Source organism: Cyprinus carpio, chromosome B21 (genome assembly GCF_018340385.1).
Source record: "Cyprinus carpio isolate SPL01 chromosome B21, ASM1834038v1, whole genome shotgun sequence".
In the NCBI taxonomy this organism is placed as follows: Eukaryota; Metazoa; Chordata; class Actinopteri; order Cypriniformes; family Cyprinidae; genus Cyprinus; species Cyprinus carpio.
The window spans coordinates 19942071-19958841 of record NC_056617.1 but is presented as its reverse complement, the minus strand read 5'-3'; the positions used below and the strand labels follow the sequence as shown (position 1 = coordinate 19958841).

The 16771-nt window shown below is 35.4% G+C and overlaps 1 protein-coding gene across 1 annotated transcript; it reads left to right on the top strand.

Moving 5' to 3' along the window:
* The first annotated feature begins 934 nt into the window (after positions 1 to 934).
* cdc23 (CDC23 (cell division cycle 23, yeast, homolog)) lies at positions 935 to 15935 on the top strand. The gene is made up of 16 exons (XM_042748382.1): positions 935 to 1121; positions 2433 to 2505; positions 2609 to 2746; positions 2844 to 2886; positions 2964 to 3069; positions 4397 to 4529; positions 4620 to 4797; positions 6485 to 6582; positions 6812 to 6893; positions 8696 to 8849; positions 9861 to 9980; positions 10078 to 10153; positions 10243 to 10304; positions 10413 to 10491; positions 11748 to 11867; positions 15688 to 15935. The coding sequence occupies exons 1-16, from the start codon at positions 1012 to 1014 to the stop codon at positions 15853 to 15855; spliced, it is 1740 nt and encodes a 579-aa protein (XP_042604316.1). The 5' UTR covers positions 935 to 1011; the 3' UTR covers positions 15856 to 15935.
* The last annotated feature ends 836 nt before the right edge of the window (positions 15936 to 16771 follow it).

The window sequence follows — 16771 nt, the reverse complement described above, 5'->3', positions numbered from 1 at the left end:
ATGTGTCCTTGTTTTACACAAGAAAACACTGTATAATGCTACATGTTGTTAGTGTTTTTTAGGTCATTGTTTTGTGGGTGACAAAGGCTGTCAACCTTTGCTAGTGTTCTGGAAGAATGAGTTGATTTGAGACCTGAATAAAGTGTTTTGGTAGTTGTAGTGCATTTTGAATGTGAAATGAACTGCTTTGCCAAGCTGAAAGTTGGTTAGGAGAACTGTGTGAAGAGTTTTGCAAAAGTGACCTAAGTATTGAGAAATGTGTCCTAGCGTCTGTAAAAAACTGTAATTCTCTGCTATGTACTAGACACACACACACACACACACACACACACACACACACACACGTTTGTTTGGCTGTCTTAGTGAGGACATTACATGGACTTTCATTGATTTTCTATCAGGTTAATGATTTGTGTGTGTGTGTGTGTGTGTGTGTGTGTGTGTGTGTGTGTGTGTGTGTGTGTGTGTTTGTGTGTGTATGTGTGTGTGCGTGTGTATTTAGAAATTGCTGTCCCCACATGTAACCTCCTACTCATGAGTCCCCGCAATGTAGCAAAAACAAGTATGTGTAACCTTTTTCCTTTGACATACTCTGAATTTTTTTGTTTGTGTGTGGAAGTTTTTGTGTGTGTGTGTGTTCATGTGTGTGTGTGTGTGTGTTTTGTTGTCTGTGTGTGTGTGTGCACGTGTGTGTGTGTGTGTGTGTGTGTGTGTGTGTGTGTGTGTGTGAGAGAGAGCTAGGTAATACAGAATTTTTATTATGATTAGTTAGCACATATGTAGGCTCTATCATAATTAGTTTTCATATTAACCGTCTTGAGAACTGTATTCTGTCAGTATTTAAAACGCACTTGAGAACTGTTTCTAAATAACGTCTCACAGATGATTCCTTCCGTTTCAAAATAAAAAGGACTACAAGTGTTACGTCTTTGTTACGGTCTTCTTGGAGGCAGCGGTTTGACCAATCAGCTCTTGCGCTCGGGTGACGTCGGCATGACGTCTTTATGAAAAATGGCGGCTACGCGCAGCAGCGAGTTCGGCGACTTGGTTCAAATTAAAAAGCAACTTATTTCTATTACAGCGCAGTGTAAGGAGAGAGGACTCGTCCACAGTGTGAAATGGTAAAGCAGATTCTATTTATAATTCAACACGTGTCAGCTATGCAGACCGTTATTTAATTACACATCTTTATTTGTGACAGTGCGTTAGCATGACAGCTAGCATAATGAAATAAAGCGATATTCGATATATAAATATAACTCTATCCTGACACAACCGTGTAGTCTGACACATCTTATAGTAATAAAGACTGTAAGTTACTCTTTGAAACACCTTGTAATATAAATCTGGAAATACACCGCTCATATTCCCCTCTGTCCTTCACTGCTAACACTGTGCTGATGTTGTGTTTATATTGTATGGGGCTAATGTTCATTGTTGTTTAAAACTGTTTTTATTTTCTGTCTGTCGCTTACAATAGACAGTGTCTTCTGAATATGTCAAATACGAGGAATATGTCTTGAAGAAGCTTCCAGTAAAAAAAAAAAATACAAATAATACTGAATGTACAATAAGTGTGGATGGATGTGTACACACACTACCAGTCAAAAGTTTTTTTTTAATGTTTTTTAAAGAAGTCTCTTCTGCTCATCAAGCCTGCATTTATTTGATCCGAAATACAGCAGAAGGGTCAAAGACGTTAAGATGTCCGCATCAAAAGAAATGTACAAAAGTGATTTTGTGTCCATAGAAAGCACATTAAATGTAAGTAAAATGTCTACTTTTAAGGTTTCAAATAAGTCTTTGGAGAATAAAATGTCAAAATTTGGTTGAAATTATGTTAGATTGTCATTCAGTGTAACACAATATTTATGCAAAAATTCAAACAACATGTTTATTCTGACGTGTACATCTTAAAATATCTAAAAGAATAACGGAGCATACAAAATTTTATTGTGTTTTAAATTAGTAAACAAATTCTTACTCACAAATGGGCAAAACCTAGGATAGTGGCAGATGTTAAAAATGTAAAATTACAACTCATTAGTATTTGGAGTGAAAGTAATTAGTCTTTTAATATGTCATAAATTGATTTTTGTTGTAAATACGCCTGACGAGATTGTTACACTGAAGGACATTTTACTGCGTCTCTTCTGTAAATCAGGGGAAAATGTTTGATATTTATTTTTTGCTCAGAAAAACAAAAACAAAATTGCAATTAAATAAAACAGAAAACTTTTTGAATTGAAAAACTACAACAGTTTAAAGCAGTATTAAATTTTTTTTCATGCTTAAACACTTTTCCGTCTTTGACCCAGAAGCAAGAACACTGTGAAATATTTTTACTATTTAAAATAACTGCTTTATGCAGATGAATAGAGGTTGTCCTGCAGGGTGTAAAAACAACAATAAACCCGTAGTTTATGTTTCAGGGCATCTGAGCTGGCTTTTTCTTTGGATCCGCTTCCTCTGAACGAGATCCCTCCAGCGCCGGAGCTCACCGAGGTCAGTCCGGACCCCGAAGCCCCTCGCTCTCACTGAAGAAACACAAATAGAGACGCGTGTGTATAGCAGATGTGTGCGCTGACCGCCGCCTTCTCTCTTCCAGGAGGACGCCCGGGATCTGGACGCCCTGTGTCTGGCCAAATCATACTTTGATCTTAAGGAATATGATCGCGCTGCATATTTCCTCCGCGGCTGCCGGAGTCAGAAAGCATATTTCCTCTACATGTATTCACGCTACCTAGTGAGATATTTCTCTCTTGTCTCTGTGTGAATATTTTAGATCCGTTCTCTCTGGAGATGAAATGTGAACAAAGCCGTATACTTCTTTATTCTCTCAGTCAGGTGAAAAGAAGAAGGATGACGAGACCGTCGACAGCCTGGGTAAGCGTTTTAAACCGTGTTCCCGGCAGAGATGGTCTGCGCTGCTCCCGTCATCATCAGCACGTGTTTGGTTGCAGGTCCTCTGGAGAAGGGTCAGGTCCGAAACGAAGCCCTGCGAGAGCTCCGGGTGGAGCTGAGCAAGAAACACAGCGCCGGGGAGCTGGACGGATTTGCGCTGTATCTGTAAATATCAGATTAGTTCTCAAATAGTGGGTTGTGGCCCAGAAACAGAGTGCAGGTCTGTCCTGATTGGTTTGTAGACTGAGTACGGAGTAAAATATATCTGAGAACCACTGGTTGTGAAAGAGCAGTGATCTTCTGGAAGATTTTGTCTGGGATGCACATCTATTCTTCAGTCTGGTTTTCACGAGAGCACCTGAAGATTTGATTTTTTGACACGCTGCACATAAAGTATAACTGGGTCAAAGACGTTAAGATGTCCGCATCAAAATACATTAGCAAAAGTGATTTTGTGTACATTGAAAGCACATTAAATGTAAGTGTCTACTTTTAAGGTTTCAAATAAGTTTTTGGAGGATAAAATGTCAGTATTTGGTTGAAATAATGTCATTCAGTGTAACACAATATTTATGTATAAATTCAAACAGCATGCTTATTCTGACGTGTTCATATTAAAATATTAGATTAGATTAGATTCAGCTTTGTCATTGCACATGTAAGGTACAAGGCAACAAAATGCAGTTAGCATCTAACCAGAAGTGCAATAAGCAGTAAGTACAGAATATACAGTGTCTGCAATATGACCAAAATATATAAAAGAATAAGTGAGCATATTAAATTCGATTGTGTTTTCAATGAGTAAAAAAAACTCTTACTGACAAATGGGCAAAACCTAGGATAGTGGCAATTTTAAAAAATGTAAAATTACAGCTAATTAGTATTTGGGGTTAAAGTAATTAGTCTTTTAATATGTCATAAATTGATTTTTGTTGTAAATATGCCTGACGAGATTGTTACACTGAAGGACATTTTAGTGGGTCTCTTCTGTAAATTAGGGAAAAAATGTATGATATTTATTTTTTGCTCAGAAAAACAAAAACAAAAGTGCAATTAAATTAAACAGAGAAAATGGTAATGAAATATGACAAGAACTCCGAGTCTAGACATTCTTGATAATGTCAGGTTACTTTGATAGAGAGGTATGTAATGAATTGAGCTGTTAAATTTAAGCACACGATTAGATAATACCATTTTAGCTCAAACAGTTACTGAGCAATGCTTCCGTTAGTTCAGTCTGTGGTGGAAAAAGGTTGCATTAGCAATTAAAGAAAAACATGCTCAGGTCAAAGTGTCTGAATCATTTTCGATCCCAAATCTTACTGGTAGTCCACTGTATGAAGATTTTTTTGTGTGTAATATGCCACAGTTTACTTTATTTTGCTCTCCTCACTTACATAGATGAACTATAGTGTCCTGCAGCCTCTAGTGAAAAAGTATCTGGAGTCTGAATAATGTTTGGTGCATGCATGTCCTCCTTCTCTGACACCAGTTACGGCGTGGTTCTGCGGAAGCTGGACTTGCTGAAGGAGGCGGTGGAGATCTTCGTGGCGGCGACACATGCTCTTCCTCTGCACTGGGGATCGTGGCTGGAGCTCTGCAATCTCATCACCAACATCGAGATGGTACGTCTGTTTCTGAAGCCCGCGGTGTGTGTTGTGATTCGTCGCATGTACGCTGAAACTGAGACCTGTGTGTGTGTGTGTGTGTCTCAGCTGAAGTCCCTGTCTCTGCCGGAGTGCTGGGTGAGGGATTTCTTCATGGCACACATGTTCACCGAGCTGCAGATGATCAAAGAGGCGCTGCAGAAGTACCAGAGCCTCATGGAAGCAGGCTTCGCCAAAAGCACATACATCATCTCCCAGATCGCCGTGGCTTACCATAACATACGAGGTGCGGGATATCTGCAGAAGATACGCAAACCTACATCAGGAAGTTCTTTTATGCTTTTACTGATTGTTCATACATTTGATCTTTTTATCTGAGGTTTTAAGACCATTAAAATGCTCTTATAATGTAATATTGCCTTAGGATTTTAATTTAATGAAATGCAGTTAAGTCCTGGTTTCACAGACAAGGCTTAGATTAAGACAAGATTAGGCCATTTAAGTTAATTTTTTTATTTATTTTTTTAAAGTGTGATTAGGGTTTACCTTACAGTGTGTGTAAAGTATGACATAGACGATAAAATCAGTCTGTGCAAAGCATTAATTTAGCACAGTAGCACACACGCGATACGGTTTTGCAATATGTGTGAGCATTTAATGACGTGTTTTTAGTTCAGAATTAATAACATGGGTCGAGTGTTTGAAATAACTTCCTTTTGTGATCTGGCATAGATTAAAGTCACAGAATGAGGCAGAAATCATACTATTATAGTGTTCTATACAGTTATAGAAGGCTAAGTTGATTAACATGCATTATATAAATTAGTACTGCAACAAATTATTATTTTGATAATCGATTAATCTAATGATTATTACAGTGATTAATCAGAACACTTTGATTATTCAGCTTTTGCAATTTAAAGAAAATATTGAGCTATATATTCCAGTAAATAAAGGTATTCACTTTAGCTTTTGGAAGTCATATTATGTAATCACAATTATACAATTAATTCTCCTCTTATTCACCATTTAATTAGCCATATGAAAAATATGAAACTGAATGCCAAACATCTCCTTCTGTAAGTCATACGGATAAGAAACAAAATAAAGATGAGCGATAAGACGTTTTGTTTTGGATGAACTATTCTATTCACAACATAATCTCTCTTAAAATCATATGATAATCAAAACCAAACTATCACTTTTCCCAGTAATAAAATATTTTATCATTAGCTAGCTCCACATTGGAGAGCTGCTTTATAATAGAAAATCAGGTTGTAATTCTAACTAAAAGCGACACTGACTCTGGTTTTTCATGTGAAATGCTGTAAAGCTGCTTGATTTAAAGGCTATCTATTGCATAAAGTACTATATAAATAAATGTGACGTGACTGGACTTTACTGGAGTACTGAACAAATGCCCACATTGCTGTAATCAGATGCTTTCTTAACTGCTGCTTTTTCACAGTGTTTTGTTGTTTATTGTTTTGATGTTTCATCCAGTAAAACGTCTCTATCTGCGCTTTATTCAGCTACATCATTTTTCTCCAGTGTCCAGCAGTTATTTTTTTCTCTTCAGTTGATGCATAAGATTTTCTGGCAAAAATGAAGAAATTACTGTCAGATTTGGGAGATTGCCTTATAATTAACAGCTCACCCTGTAGTTTTCTATATAATAATTATTTTATTTATTCTTAAATATTCTGTTTGTATATTGTAGTGAAACAGTGTTATTACGATAGTGATATTTTCTTATTTTGTTTGATGTTTTTTTTTTTTATATATTAATAATATTAGAACATTTAATGTCCTGTTTATTTATTGATAAGCTACAATAGTTGTGATTTTATGATGCAAGCTGCTTTCAGTTAAGACTCCTCAAACATGCATATTACTCTGGGCTTACGTGTATAAAAAAACAGGATGATGAAAAGGTGATTATCTTAATATTATCTGCTTCACTCTTTCTCCAGATATTGATCAAGCCTTATATCTGTTCAATGAACTCCGGGAACAGGATCCTTTCCGCATCGAGAACATGGACACCTTCTCCAACCTGCTTTATGTGCGGGTGAGAGCTGCTGGTGCTTTCTGAATGCATGTTATACATCTTACTGTGCATGTTTCTTTCATGAGTTTAAAATGTTTAATCAATGCTGTAACTCTTTCAGATCTTTCAGTAAAGATACGTTTGTTTTTCTGATGCTGTATGGACTTCTCCAGTCGTTTAGTCTGCTTAAACCCAGCCCTCTCTTATAATGAAGTGCATCCATGCATTGACTGTGTTTGTCTGCTGTCAGAGCATGAAGCCGGAGCTCAGCTACCTGGCACACAATCTGGTGGAGATCGATAAGTACCGAGTGGAGACGTGCTGCGTCATCGGTGAGGATGAGAAAGCAGTTTGACATGCGAGCTCTAAAAGATCTGTGGTTCATCACTCAACACGTCTGATTATTAACATCTGGGCCAGCTTTGGCTCACACTTGCTATCTTGTAAATGTACAGTACAGGTCAAAAGTTTGGAAACATTACTAAGTCTCTTCTGCTCATCAAGCCTGCATTTATTTGATCAAAAATACAGAAAAAAATGTAATATTGTGATATATTATTACAATTTAAAATAATTGTTTTTCAATTTATTATACTTTAAATTATCATTTATTTCTGGGATGCAAAGCTGAATTTTTAGGATCATTATCACATGATCCTTTAGAAATCATTCTAATATGATGATTCATTATCAAAGTTGGAAACAGTTCTGCTGCTTAATATTTTTTCAGAACATGTGATACTTTTTTAGGATACTTTTTCATTATTATATGAAAAAAAAAGAAGCTATGTTTTTAAAATATAAATATTTTAATGTAATATACACTACTGGTCAGTAATTTGGGGTCAGTATTTTTTTTTCTTTTCTTTCTTTTTTTAAATAAAATCAATACTACTTATTCAGCAAGGATGTGTTAAATTGATAAAAAGTGATAGTAAAGAAAATATATTATTAGAATATATGTTATTAGAATTTTTATTTTTATTTTGAATAAATGCAGTTATTTTTAACCTTTTATTCATCAAATATATTAGACAGCAGAACTGTTTCCAACACTCATAATAAATCAGAATATTAGAATGATTTCTAAATGATCATGTGATAGACTGGATGTTACCGCGTGACACTGAAGGCTGGAGTAATGATGCTGAAAATTCAGCTTTGCATCACAGGAATAAATTATTTTTTTTAAAGTATATTCAATAGAAAACTATTATTTTAAGTTGTAATAATATTTCACAGTATTACTGTTTTTTTTTCTGTATTTTTGATCAAATAAATGCAGGCTTGATGAGCAGAAGAAACTTCTTTCAAAAACATTAAAAATAGTAATGTTTCCAAACTTTTGACCTGTACTGTAACTTATTTTGTTTGCAAGAAAATCAATGTAATGTATTTTTGTTCCATAATATTTTTTGATTATTATTTAGAATCTTGAGGGGATTTTATGATACTATGCAATATTTATAAAATTTGTATTCTTTTTTTTTTTTCACGGTCATTTGCACTTAATTTTTTTTTCTTCCTTAGTATTTTGTCATTTGGTTTTCCAGAATAAATATCGAAAAATTCTTGAGTCAGGATGCATTTACTCGACAAGTTAAATTATCTAATTTAGTTAAAAAACAAGCAGAAAACATCTGCCAGTGGGCCAAGAAAAACAATCTTGTTTAGCCTTTGGATTTAAGATATTTTTCTTACCCCATTAGCAGATAATGTTGCTTGTAAATTAATCTTGATTCAAGAATTTTTAGATATTTATACTAGAAAACAAGACAGAAATACTAAGGAAGGAAAACCGTGTATAACTGAAGGTTGCAATATTTATAAAATTTTTATTCTTTTTTTTTTTTCAAGTTTATTTGCATTCTGACGAAGCAAAATTGAAAGCATGATGTTTTTTGTTCAGTTCTGACTAAAGAGGCCCAGAGGGTTCAGCAGGATTATAAAGTGGTTGTTAAAAGGATGTTATTGAATATCATTTTCCCATGCAAGTTAGCAGGTGTTTGACATATAGAACAGGTGTGAGAACAAAAACTAGAAAATCCAGTTTGTTGAGTAAACTGTAAAATAACGTATCTTAAAAATTATTTAATATCCTCTGAACAGCGTGTGTGTTGTGGTCCGCTCTCAGGTAACTACTACAGTCTGCGGTCTCAGCACGAGAAGGCCGCTCTGTATTTCCAGCGGGCTCTGAAGCTGAATCCACGCTGTCTGGGGGCCTGGACCCTCATGGGTCACGAGTACATGGAGATGAAGAACACCTCCGCTGCCATCCAGGCCTACAGGTATCCCGCTCAAAGACTCACATCATGATGACTTGCTCCTGTGTTTGCAGTGTAGCAATCAAATCAGTTCTGTGCTGCAGTCAGTCAGCATTATTGTGACGACAGGTTTTCAAATCATCACACTGGAAAGGTGTCTAAACTTTTGCACAGCCTGTTTATTCCAAACATCTCAGTACTGCTTCACTAAGACGTTTTGTCCAAATACATCACATTATCCCGTTTTTTGGAAGTAGAGTAATAGTTCTATTCATCAAGGATGCATTAAGTTGACAAAAAGTGACACTGAAGACCTTTCCATTGATAGATAAAATTCAAATAAACGCTGTTCTTCTGAACTTTCTGTTCATCTGTGAATCCTGAAAAATAAAATGTATCACGGTTTCCACAAAAATATTGAGCAGCACAACTGTGTTCAACATTGATGATAATCAGAAATGTTTCTTGAGCAGCAAATCATCATATTAGAATGATTTCTGAAGGTCATGTGACACTGAAGACTGGAGTAATGATGCTGAAAATACAGCTGCACATCATTTTAGATTGTAATATTACATTTATTACACAAATGCATAAAAGACTACAAATGTTAAAAAAAACAAAACAAAAAAAAACAAACTTATCTTTGATTGGTATGTATATGTCTGTGTTTTTTTGTAGCAATAGCCAACAATACATTGTATGGGTCAAAATTATACATTTCTCTTTTATGCCAAAAATCATTAGGATATTAAGTAAAGATCATGTTCCTTGAAGATATTTTGTAAATTTGCTACTGTAAATATATCAAAACTTAATTTTTGATTAGTAATATGCATTGCTAAGAACTTAATTTGAACAACTTTAAAGATGACTTTATTCCAGATTTTCAAATAGTTCAAATATCTCGACAACTAGATACAATTTTTTTTATTGCCAAATATTGTCCTATCCTAACTTTTTATATATATGAATTAAATAATAAATATGTTGAAATAAATAAATATAAACGTAATACTTGTTCTTGTCTGTTAGACATGCGATTGAAGTGAACAAGAGGGACTACAGAGCCTGGTACGGACTCGGACAGACCTACGAGATCCTCAAAATGCCCTTCTACTCGCTCTACTACTACAGAAAAGCTCATCAGCTGAGGTGAAGACGTCACCAGCGTCGTTCAGTGTGTGTTCCTCGGGATCTGCTGACTCACACTGTGTGTGTGTGTGTGTGTGTGTGTGTGTGATGGTTTCAGGCCCAATGACTCGCGAATGCTCGTCGCTCTCGGGGAATGTTACGAGAAACTGTCTCAGCAAGTGGAGGCCAAAAAGGTAAAGTGGTGACTCTTGATTTTCCTGCAGATAGTGTGTGTGTGTGTGTGTGTAGTAATGCTGCTAACGCTCTGCTCTGACGGCTTCAGTGTTACTGGAGGGCGTATTCGGTGGGCGATGTGGAGAGAATGGCTCTTCTGAAGCTGGCCAAGTGAGTGTTTTCCTCAGGAGTGTGTTTTGTGAGTGCTGATGATGCTTTTAGTGAAACCGTGTGTGTGTGTGTGTGTGTGTGTGTGTGTGTGTGTGTGTGTGTTTTCAGGCTTCACGAGCAGCTGAATGAATTTGATGACGCTGCACAATGCTACATCATCTACATCCAGGACATTTTCTCATGTGGTGTAAGTATCTGTATTTCAGTTGATAAATCTCACACACAGCAGTGTTTGACTTCCTTGTTCTAGTGAATGTTCTGAAGGAAGACTGACTCCCAGCTAACAATGTTTGCTTCCCAGAACCTTAGTTTTTTTGTTTGTAGAACATTAATTTGTTAGGGTTTGTTTTTTGTTAGCCGGGAAAGTTTTCTTAATGGAAATTGAACATTAGTTTTTGGTTTGTTTTAGCGTTCCCTTAACATTGTAATGTTTTCCTAACATCTTTACTCCGATATGATCTGTATGGACGCCGGATCAGTATTATAAAAACCATTAAACTGAATCAGATGATACCTTACATTCACAGAACATGTACATTTCTCAAGCATTCGTCGCACTGTACTGTTCTCCACTTTTTCTCTTAGTAACATAGTAAGTTTGATACATTACCTCTCACTCCAGGGTGTATATTAACAATTGTAAATAACAGAAGTAAGGTTATGGAGCTTATAATATGACAAATCTATTTGAATTTGTATTGTATCATTTTGAATGACTGACAAGTGGCATTTATCAAAACTGAATATTATGTGGCATTTAACGTAGTTCTGAATTAGATGTTTCAAAACTTGAACAATGAATATTGCAAATATCCAAGTTTTTAAAAACACAGCTTCAAGTTTTCAAGATGAAGAGGAAATTCAGAAAATTAAATTCAGTACGCAGAAATTCAGACGTTAAATGCCACATAATATTCAGTTTTGATAAATGACAATAATTCAAATTTATACAATATGAATTCAAATAGTTCTGTCATATTATAAGCTCCATACGAGGTCATAGTATTGTTTTTGTTGCTCGAAAGAACTAAATGTTCCTTCTTTATAAAGATCTTAAATTGTTAGTATACCCTTGTGTTTCCATTAAGAAAAAAAAAAGACTGTAATCCAGCAGAAAAAAACATGATTATTACAAATCGTAGAATCTGAATGCATGTCTGGAGTTTTCAAATGTGCCTTAATTTGTTTCCATATTTTATTTGAATTAGAGATGACTATATTTCCAGTAATATTTTTTAAAATCTATTTTAATGGGACTATTAATGAAGTGATATTCTAAGGAATTTGCTCGATTGCTAAGCATTCTGGTTGGTCACCTGACTCTTAAACACATCTTCCTCCTCCACGCCAAAGCATTTAAATCAGCCGCCCGATAATAAAATGTGAAATTGGGAAGACGTGTGTGATCTGCTGAGTAAAGGTGTGTGTGTGTGTGTGTCTCAGGAGCAGCTGGAGCACGCGGAGGTCAGCACTGCTCTCAGGTATCTAGGTCAGTACTACTTCAAGAACAAGCTGTACGACGAGGCGTCTCTCTGCGCTCAGCGCTGCTGCGACTATAACGACGTGAGTTCCTCTTCAGCAGCCCACTCACAACTCAGGGATGCAAACTTGTCACCTTTCGGAAAAATGTTAATTTTAAGTCCGAAACAGGTCATGTGAGTGATTCGTGCAGATCTGCTAAGTTCTTAAAATTCTCGTTATACTAGAGGTTAGGGCTGCACGATGTGTCGTTTAAGCATCGATATCGCGATGTACGAATCCACGATAGTCACATCGCAGGATGTGTGATGTAGGCTGTGGTAGTTGATCCGTTATTCATTAACCGTACGGGCCAGCTGCTCCCCGGCTCTTGACGAATGTGATTCGCGGATTAATTGCACAGCTTAAACATAATAGAGTGAAAGTTTATCATTTGCATGTGTTTTTAAGTCCTGTCAGTTTAACAGGACTTAAAGAACGAGCAGAGAGAGAGAGAGCCCCGGGCATATTAATCAAAATCAATTGACACGATGGTGTCGAGAAAAAAAAAAAAAACTATCCAGTGATGAAATGTTTTCTGTGTCTTGTGCGATATTCTGAACTGCCGAGATAATTACACAATGTGTGCCGTACACGTCTGGTTCGCGAACTAATGATTCCTTTGAACCGATTCAATTTAATGAATGGTTTAAACAACTGACCTGTCCAACACTGAACTCACGAGACGTCTGAATTGGTGTATAAAAAAAAAAACTGTAACACTTAACAATAATGTTCTATTTATTAAACTATTTAACTACATTATTTAACATTTACTATTACTAAACTGCACTTCTACAACATTGTTAATTTCAACTTTTAGGCTATAGCCTTCATTGTTGAAATCAAAAGTTGTACAGTATTTGTTAACATAGTTAATGCACTGTGAAGTAACATTACCAAACAATGAACAGCTGTGTTTTTTATATAACTAAGATAAACAAAGATTAATAAATATAGTAACAAAAGTATTGCTCGTGGTAAGTTCATGTTAGTTAATATGTTAACAATTCAAACCATATCCTAAAGTTACAAACAAATAATTTACTCTAATTTAAATAATACTCTGATGTTTAAACCATTTAAAATGAGAATGTAAGTGTGCTCACCCCATTTTTGTTTGTAAGAAAAAAATTGATTAGATTTCATATCGCAATATATATCGCAGAAAAATAAAATATCGCAATGTTATTTTTTCCCAATATCGTGCAGCCCTACTAGAGGTCAACCGATTAATCTGCTGAGTAATCGGTACCGATATATCGGCCAGTGTAGTTCAGTCTAGCTATCGGTAGTTTTTACAGGACCTGTAGTACTAACTCAGTTCTGTTCCCGCTCAAATGCAAGTGCTTTCAAACCGGGTTGCCAGGTCTGTGTAACAGCTGTGTAGTCTAATCGGGTTTCAGGGTAAATTGGCTATCAAAATTGCTCCAAAATCATGTTCCGGTGGACTCAAAGCCTCTTTCCAGGATGTTCCACATCGAGTGGAACTGTGTTCCTGGGGCGAGGAGTTCTGACTCAAACGGTGGACTAAACAACAACCAGCAGGAACAGTATAGAAGCAGCCCAAGTGTGTATTTGTGTGTGTGTGTGTGCGCGCTCCGGTTTCAAATTACAGAAGCAAAAGTTTCTATTTATGCTTTTTTTTTTTTTTGCTGAGTTGTTGAGTATTACAGCCAATCACAGGCATCTCTGTGGACAGCATTGACCAATCAGAGGGGTTTACTGTAGCTAACTCAGAATCACTTTGTTCCGCTCCTCATGAGTTTGCATCTCGGAGAACTAAAACAGATGACAGGAAGCCTTACTGCATATGAAATATTATTTCTGATCAACACTAACTAGATCTAGTAGAATTAGCAGAATAACATGTTTTTAGCATATGGTTGAAGGTTGCTAACATCCAGCATGCTGTTGGAACCGTTTAAACATTTAGCTTAGTGTTGCTAGCATGTTTTAACATTTTTTTTTTTTTTAGAAGCTTATAGTATGCTGCTAGCATGTTTTAATATTGCTAGAATGTTTAAGCGCTTGGCTAGAATAATTACACGTGCTGCTAGCATGTTTTAACATTGTTACTCATGCTAGCGTAATTTTAGGATGTACGTAGATGTCAGCATGTTTTAGTATTTTTCTAAAAGTTGATGTACATTAACTTTTTTTTTTTTTAACACCGTTAGCATTTGGTTAACATGTAGCTAGCATGTTTTAATATCAAGTTGTTGACATTTTACTAAGTTTGAACATGTTTTAGGCAGGTTTTAACATTTTTCTACAAGTTGATGGAATGTAAACATATAAAGACATTGTTAGCATTATTTAGCATGTTTTAATATCATTAGCATATTTCAGGGTGTTTTTAGATGTTAAGATGTTTTCGATTGTGTTGTAAACATGTTTAAGCACGTCTTTAACAGGTTTTTAACATGTTAGCATAGTTTAACCTTTTTTGTAACCATTGCTGGTATACCTTCGTTGTTAAATAATGTTAGTGTATTTTAGGATGTTAGCATGTTTTTTTTTTTTTTTTAAGTTGATAACACTATCACGTTATTAGCAGGTGTTTACATGTTTTTACATTTTATAAATTGATAGAATGTTATCATGATAAAGTTAGTATGTTTTTATATATATACAGTACAGGTCAAAAGTTTGGAAACATTACTATTTTTTATGTTTTTGAAAAAAAGTCTCTTCTGGTCATCAAGCCTGCATTTATTTGATCAAAAATACAGAAAAAAACAGTAATATTGTGAAATATTATTACAACTTAAAATAATAGTTTTCTATTTGAATATACTTTAAAAAAATAATTTATTCCTGTGATGCAAAGCTGAATTTTCAGCATCATTACTCCAGCCTTCAGTGTCACATGTAACATCCAGTCTATCACATGATCATTTACTGTAGAAATCATTCTAATATTCTGATTTATTATGAGTGTTGGAAACAGTTCTGCTGTCTAATATATTTGATGAATAAAAGCTTAAAAAGAACTGCATTTATTCAAAATAAAAATAAAAACTCTAATAATATATATTCTAATAATATATTTTCTTTACTATCACTTTTTATCAATTTAACACATCCTTGCTGAATAAAAGTATTGATTTTATTTTTTAAAAAAAAGAAAGAAAAAAAAAAAATTACTGACCCCAAATTACTGACCAGTAGTGCATATTGTTATTACAAAATATTTATATTTTAAAAACATAGCTTTTTTTTTACTTTTTATTCATCAAAGTATCCTAAAAAAGTATCACATGTTCTGAAAAAATATTAAGCAGCAGAGCTGTTTCCAACTTTGATAATGAATCATCATATTAGAATGATTTCTAAAGGATCATGTGATAATGATCCTAAAAATTCAGCTTTGCATCACAGAAATAAATGATAATTTAAAGTATAATACATTAAAAAACAATTATTTTAAATTGTAATAATATATCACAATATTACATTTTTTTTTTCTGTATTTTTGATCAAATAAATGCAGGCTTGATGAGCAGAAGAACCTTCTTTCAAAAACATTAAAAATAGTAATGTTTCCAAACTTTTGACCTGTACTGTATATTTTTTTTAAGAAGTTGGTAGTACAGATGGCTTGTGTGTGTGTGTGTGTGTGTGTGTGTGTGTGTGTGTGTGTGTGTGTAGATTTGAACTTGTCACTAGTTTTAGTGGTGGATCAGAAGCAACATGATTAGAATCCGTAAACTACAGCAAAGACTACCTGCAGCCACATTTGGAGAAAAATCATAGTTTTAATAAATGCCTGTTTATTTCCTCTGCATCATGGAACAAAGGGGCAAGTGTAATAATTAGTGGTGTAACCTGTGGAACTGGTTTGCTAATTATTGTATTTCAGGCTCGAGAGGAAGGCAAGGCTTTGTTGAGGCAGATCTCTGCGGTGCGAGAGCAAGGAGAGCCTTCCTCCACAGACCTGAGCGTGCCCTGCGTCTTCAACCCGCTGTCTAACAACACCACACCCGTCAGGAGAGTGTCTCCACTCGACCTGTCCTCCGTCACACCCTGACACACCTCTCTACACACACTGTAAATAACTGTTTGTACAGACAACGCTGCCTGTTATAACAAATAAACTGATCAAACATTGACAGTTGAGTGTTTCATTAAAAAACACACCCATATCACAGTGGAAAGACATCCAAAAAGGGCCAGACAAACATCTCTAACCACAGAAACTTTCCCAAACGCGTGCAGAACGTGCAAAAGAGGAGCCAAAGCAAGAATGTAGTGCTAAAATCTGCATTTGGCTACTTACAAACATGACAAAGAAAAAGACTTGCACGTGTATTTGGTAACAACACTGAATTCTTCGACTCGTTTTGAAACAGAAAGCAGCAACCATTAAAGAGTTTGATGAATTAGTCATGTTCGGCGTTACACATTACATTCTTGGAAGACAAATGGAATGTAGGTTACTATTTGGAATCATGCTTCTACATTTTGATTTGGTTTGCATAATATACAAAAAAATTAAAAACGCATGTGAAGGAAAACAAACCGGGTAATAGCCTTTGCTCTTCAAATGTCAGTATCACAATAGAAACCCTTGAACACAATAAAAAAAACTCCCATCGAAATAAGGCACGTTTGCACTTGATTATATTGATCCTACAAACACAGAGCGAGGAGAGGAGAGGAGAGGCCAGAGGGAAACCACTAATTCACTTCTTATGAAATCACACGGATTAGATGAGAAAACCAGCTCAACAACATCAAGAAGAGGATTTAGATTACAACGGACAGCCTGTTCAGCGGAAGCATCGTTCTCATGCCATCAGAGGATTTTGTTAGTGTTCGGTCTGAATCAGTGTGGAAGGGGTTAAAGAGAGAATACAGGAAGAGACAGAGGAAGAGTTGAACATCAGTAAACCTTACTTTCTTTTTATAACACAAGGGAGGATTCAGAGCTAGCTGTGCATTAA

Coding starts and splice junctions, on each gene's coding strand:
- cdc23 (XM_042748382.1), top strand. CDS start 1,012: ATGGCGGCTACGCGCAGCAGCGAGTTCGGCGACTTGGTTCAAATTAAA. Junction 4,530..4,619: donor TCATCACCAACATCGAGATG/GTACGTCTGTTT, acceptor TGTGTGTCTCAG/CTGAAGTCCCTGTCTCTGCC. Junction 10,154..10,242: donor AGCAAGTGGAGGCCAAAAAG/GTAAAGTGGTGA, acceptor TGACGGCTTCAG/TGTTACTGGAGGGCGTATTC.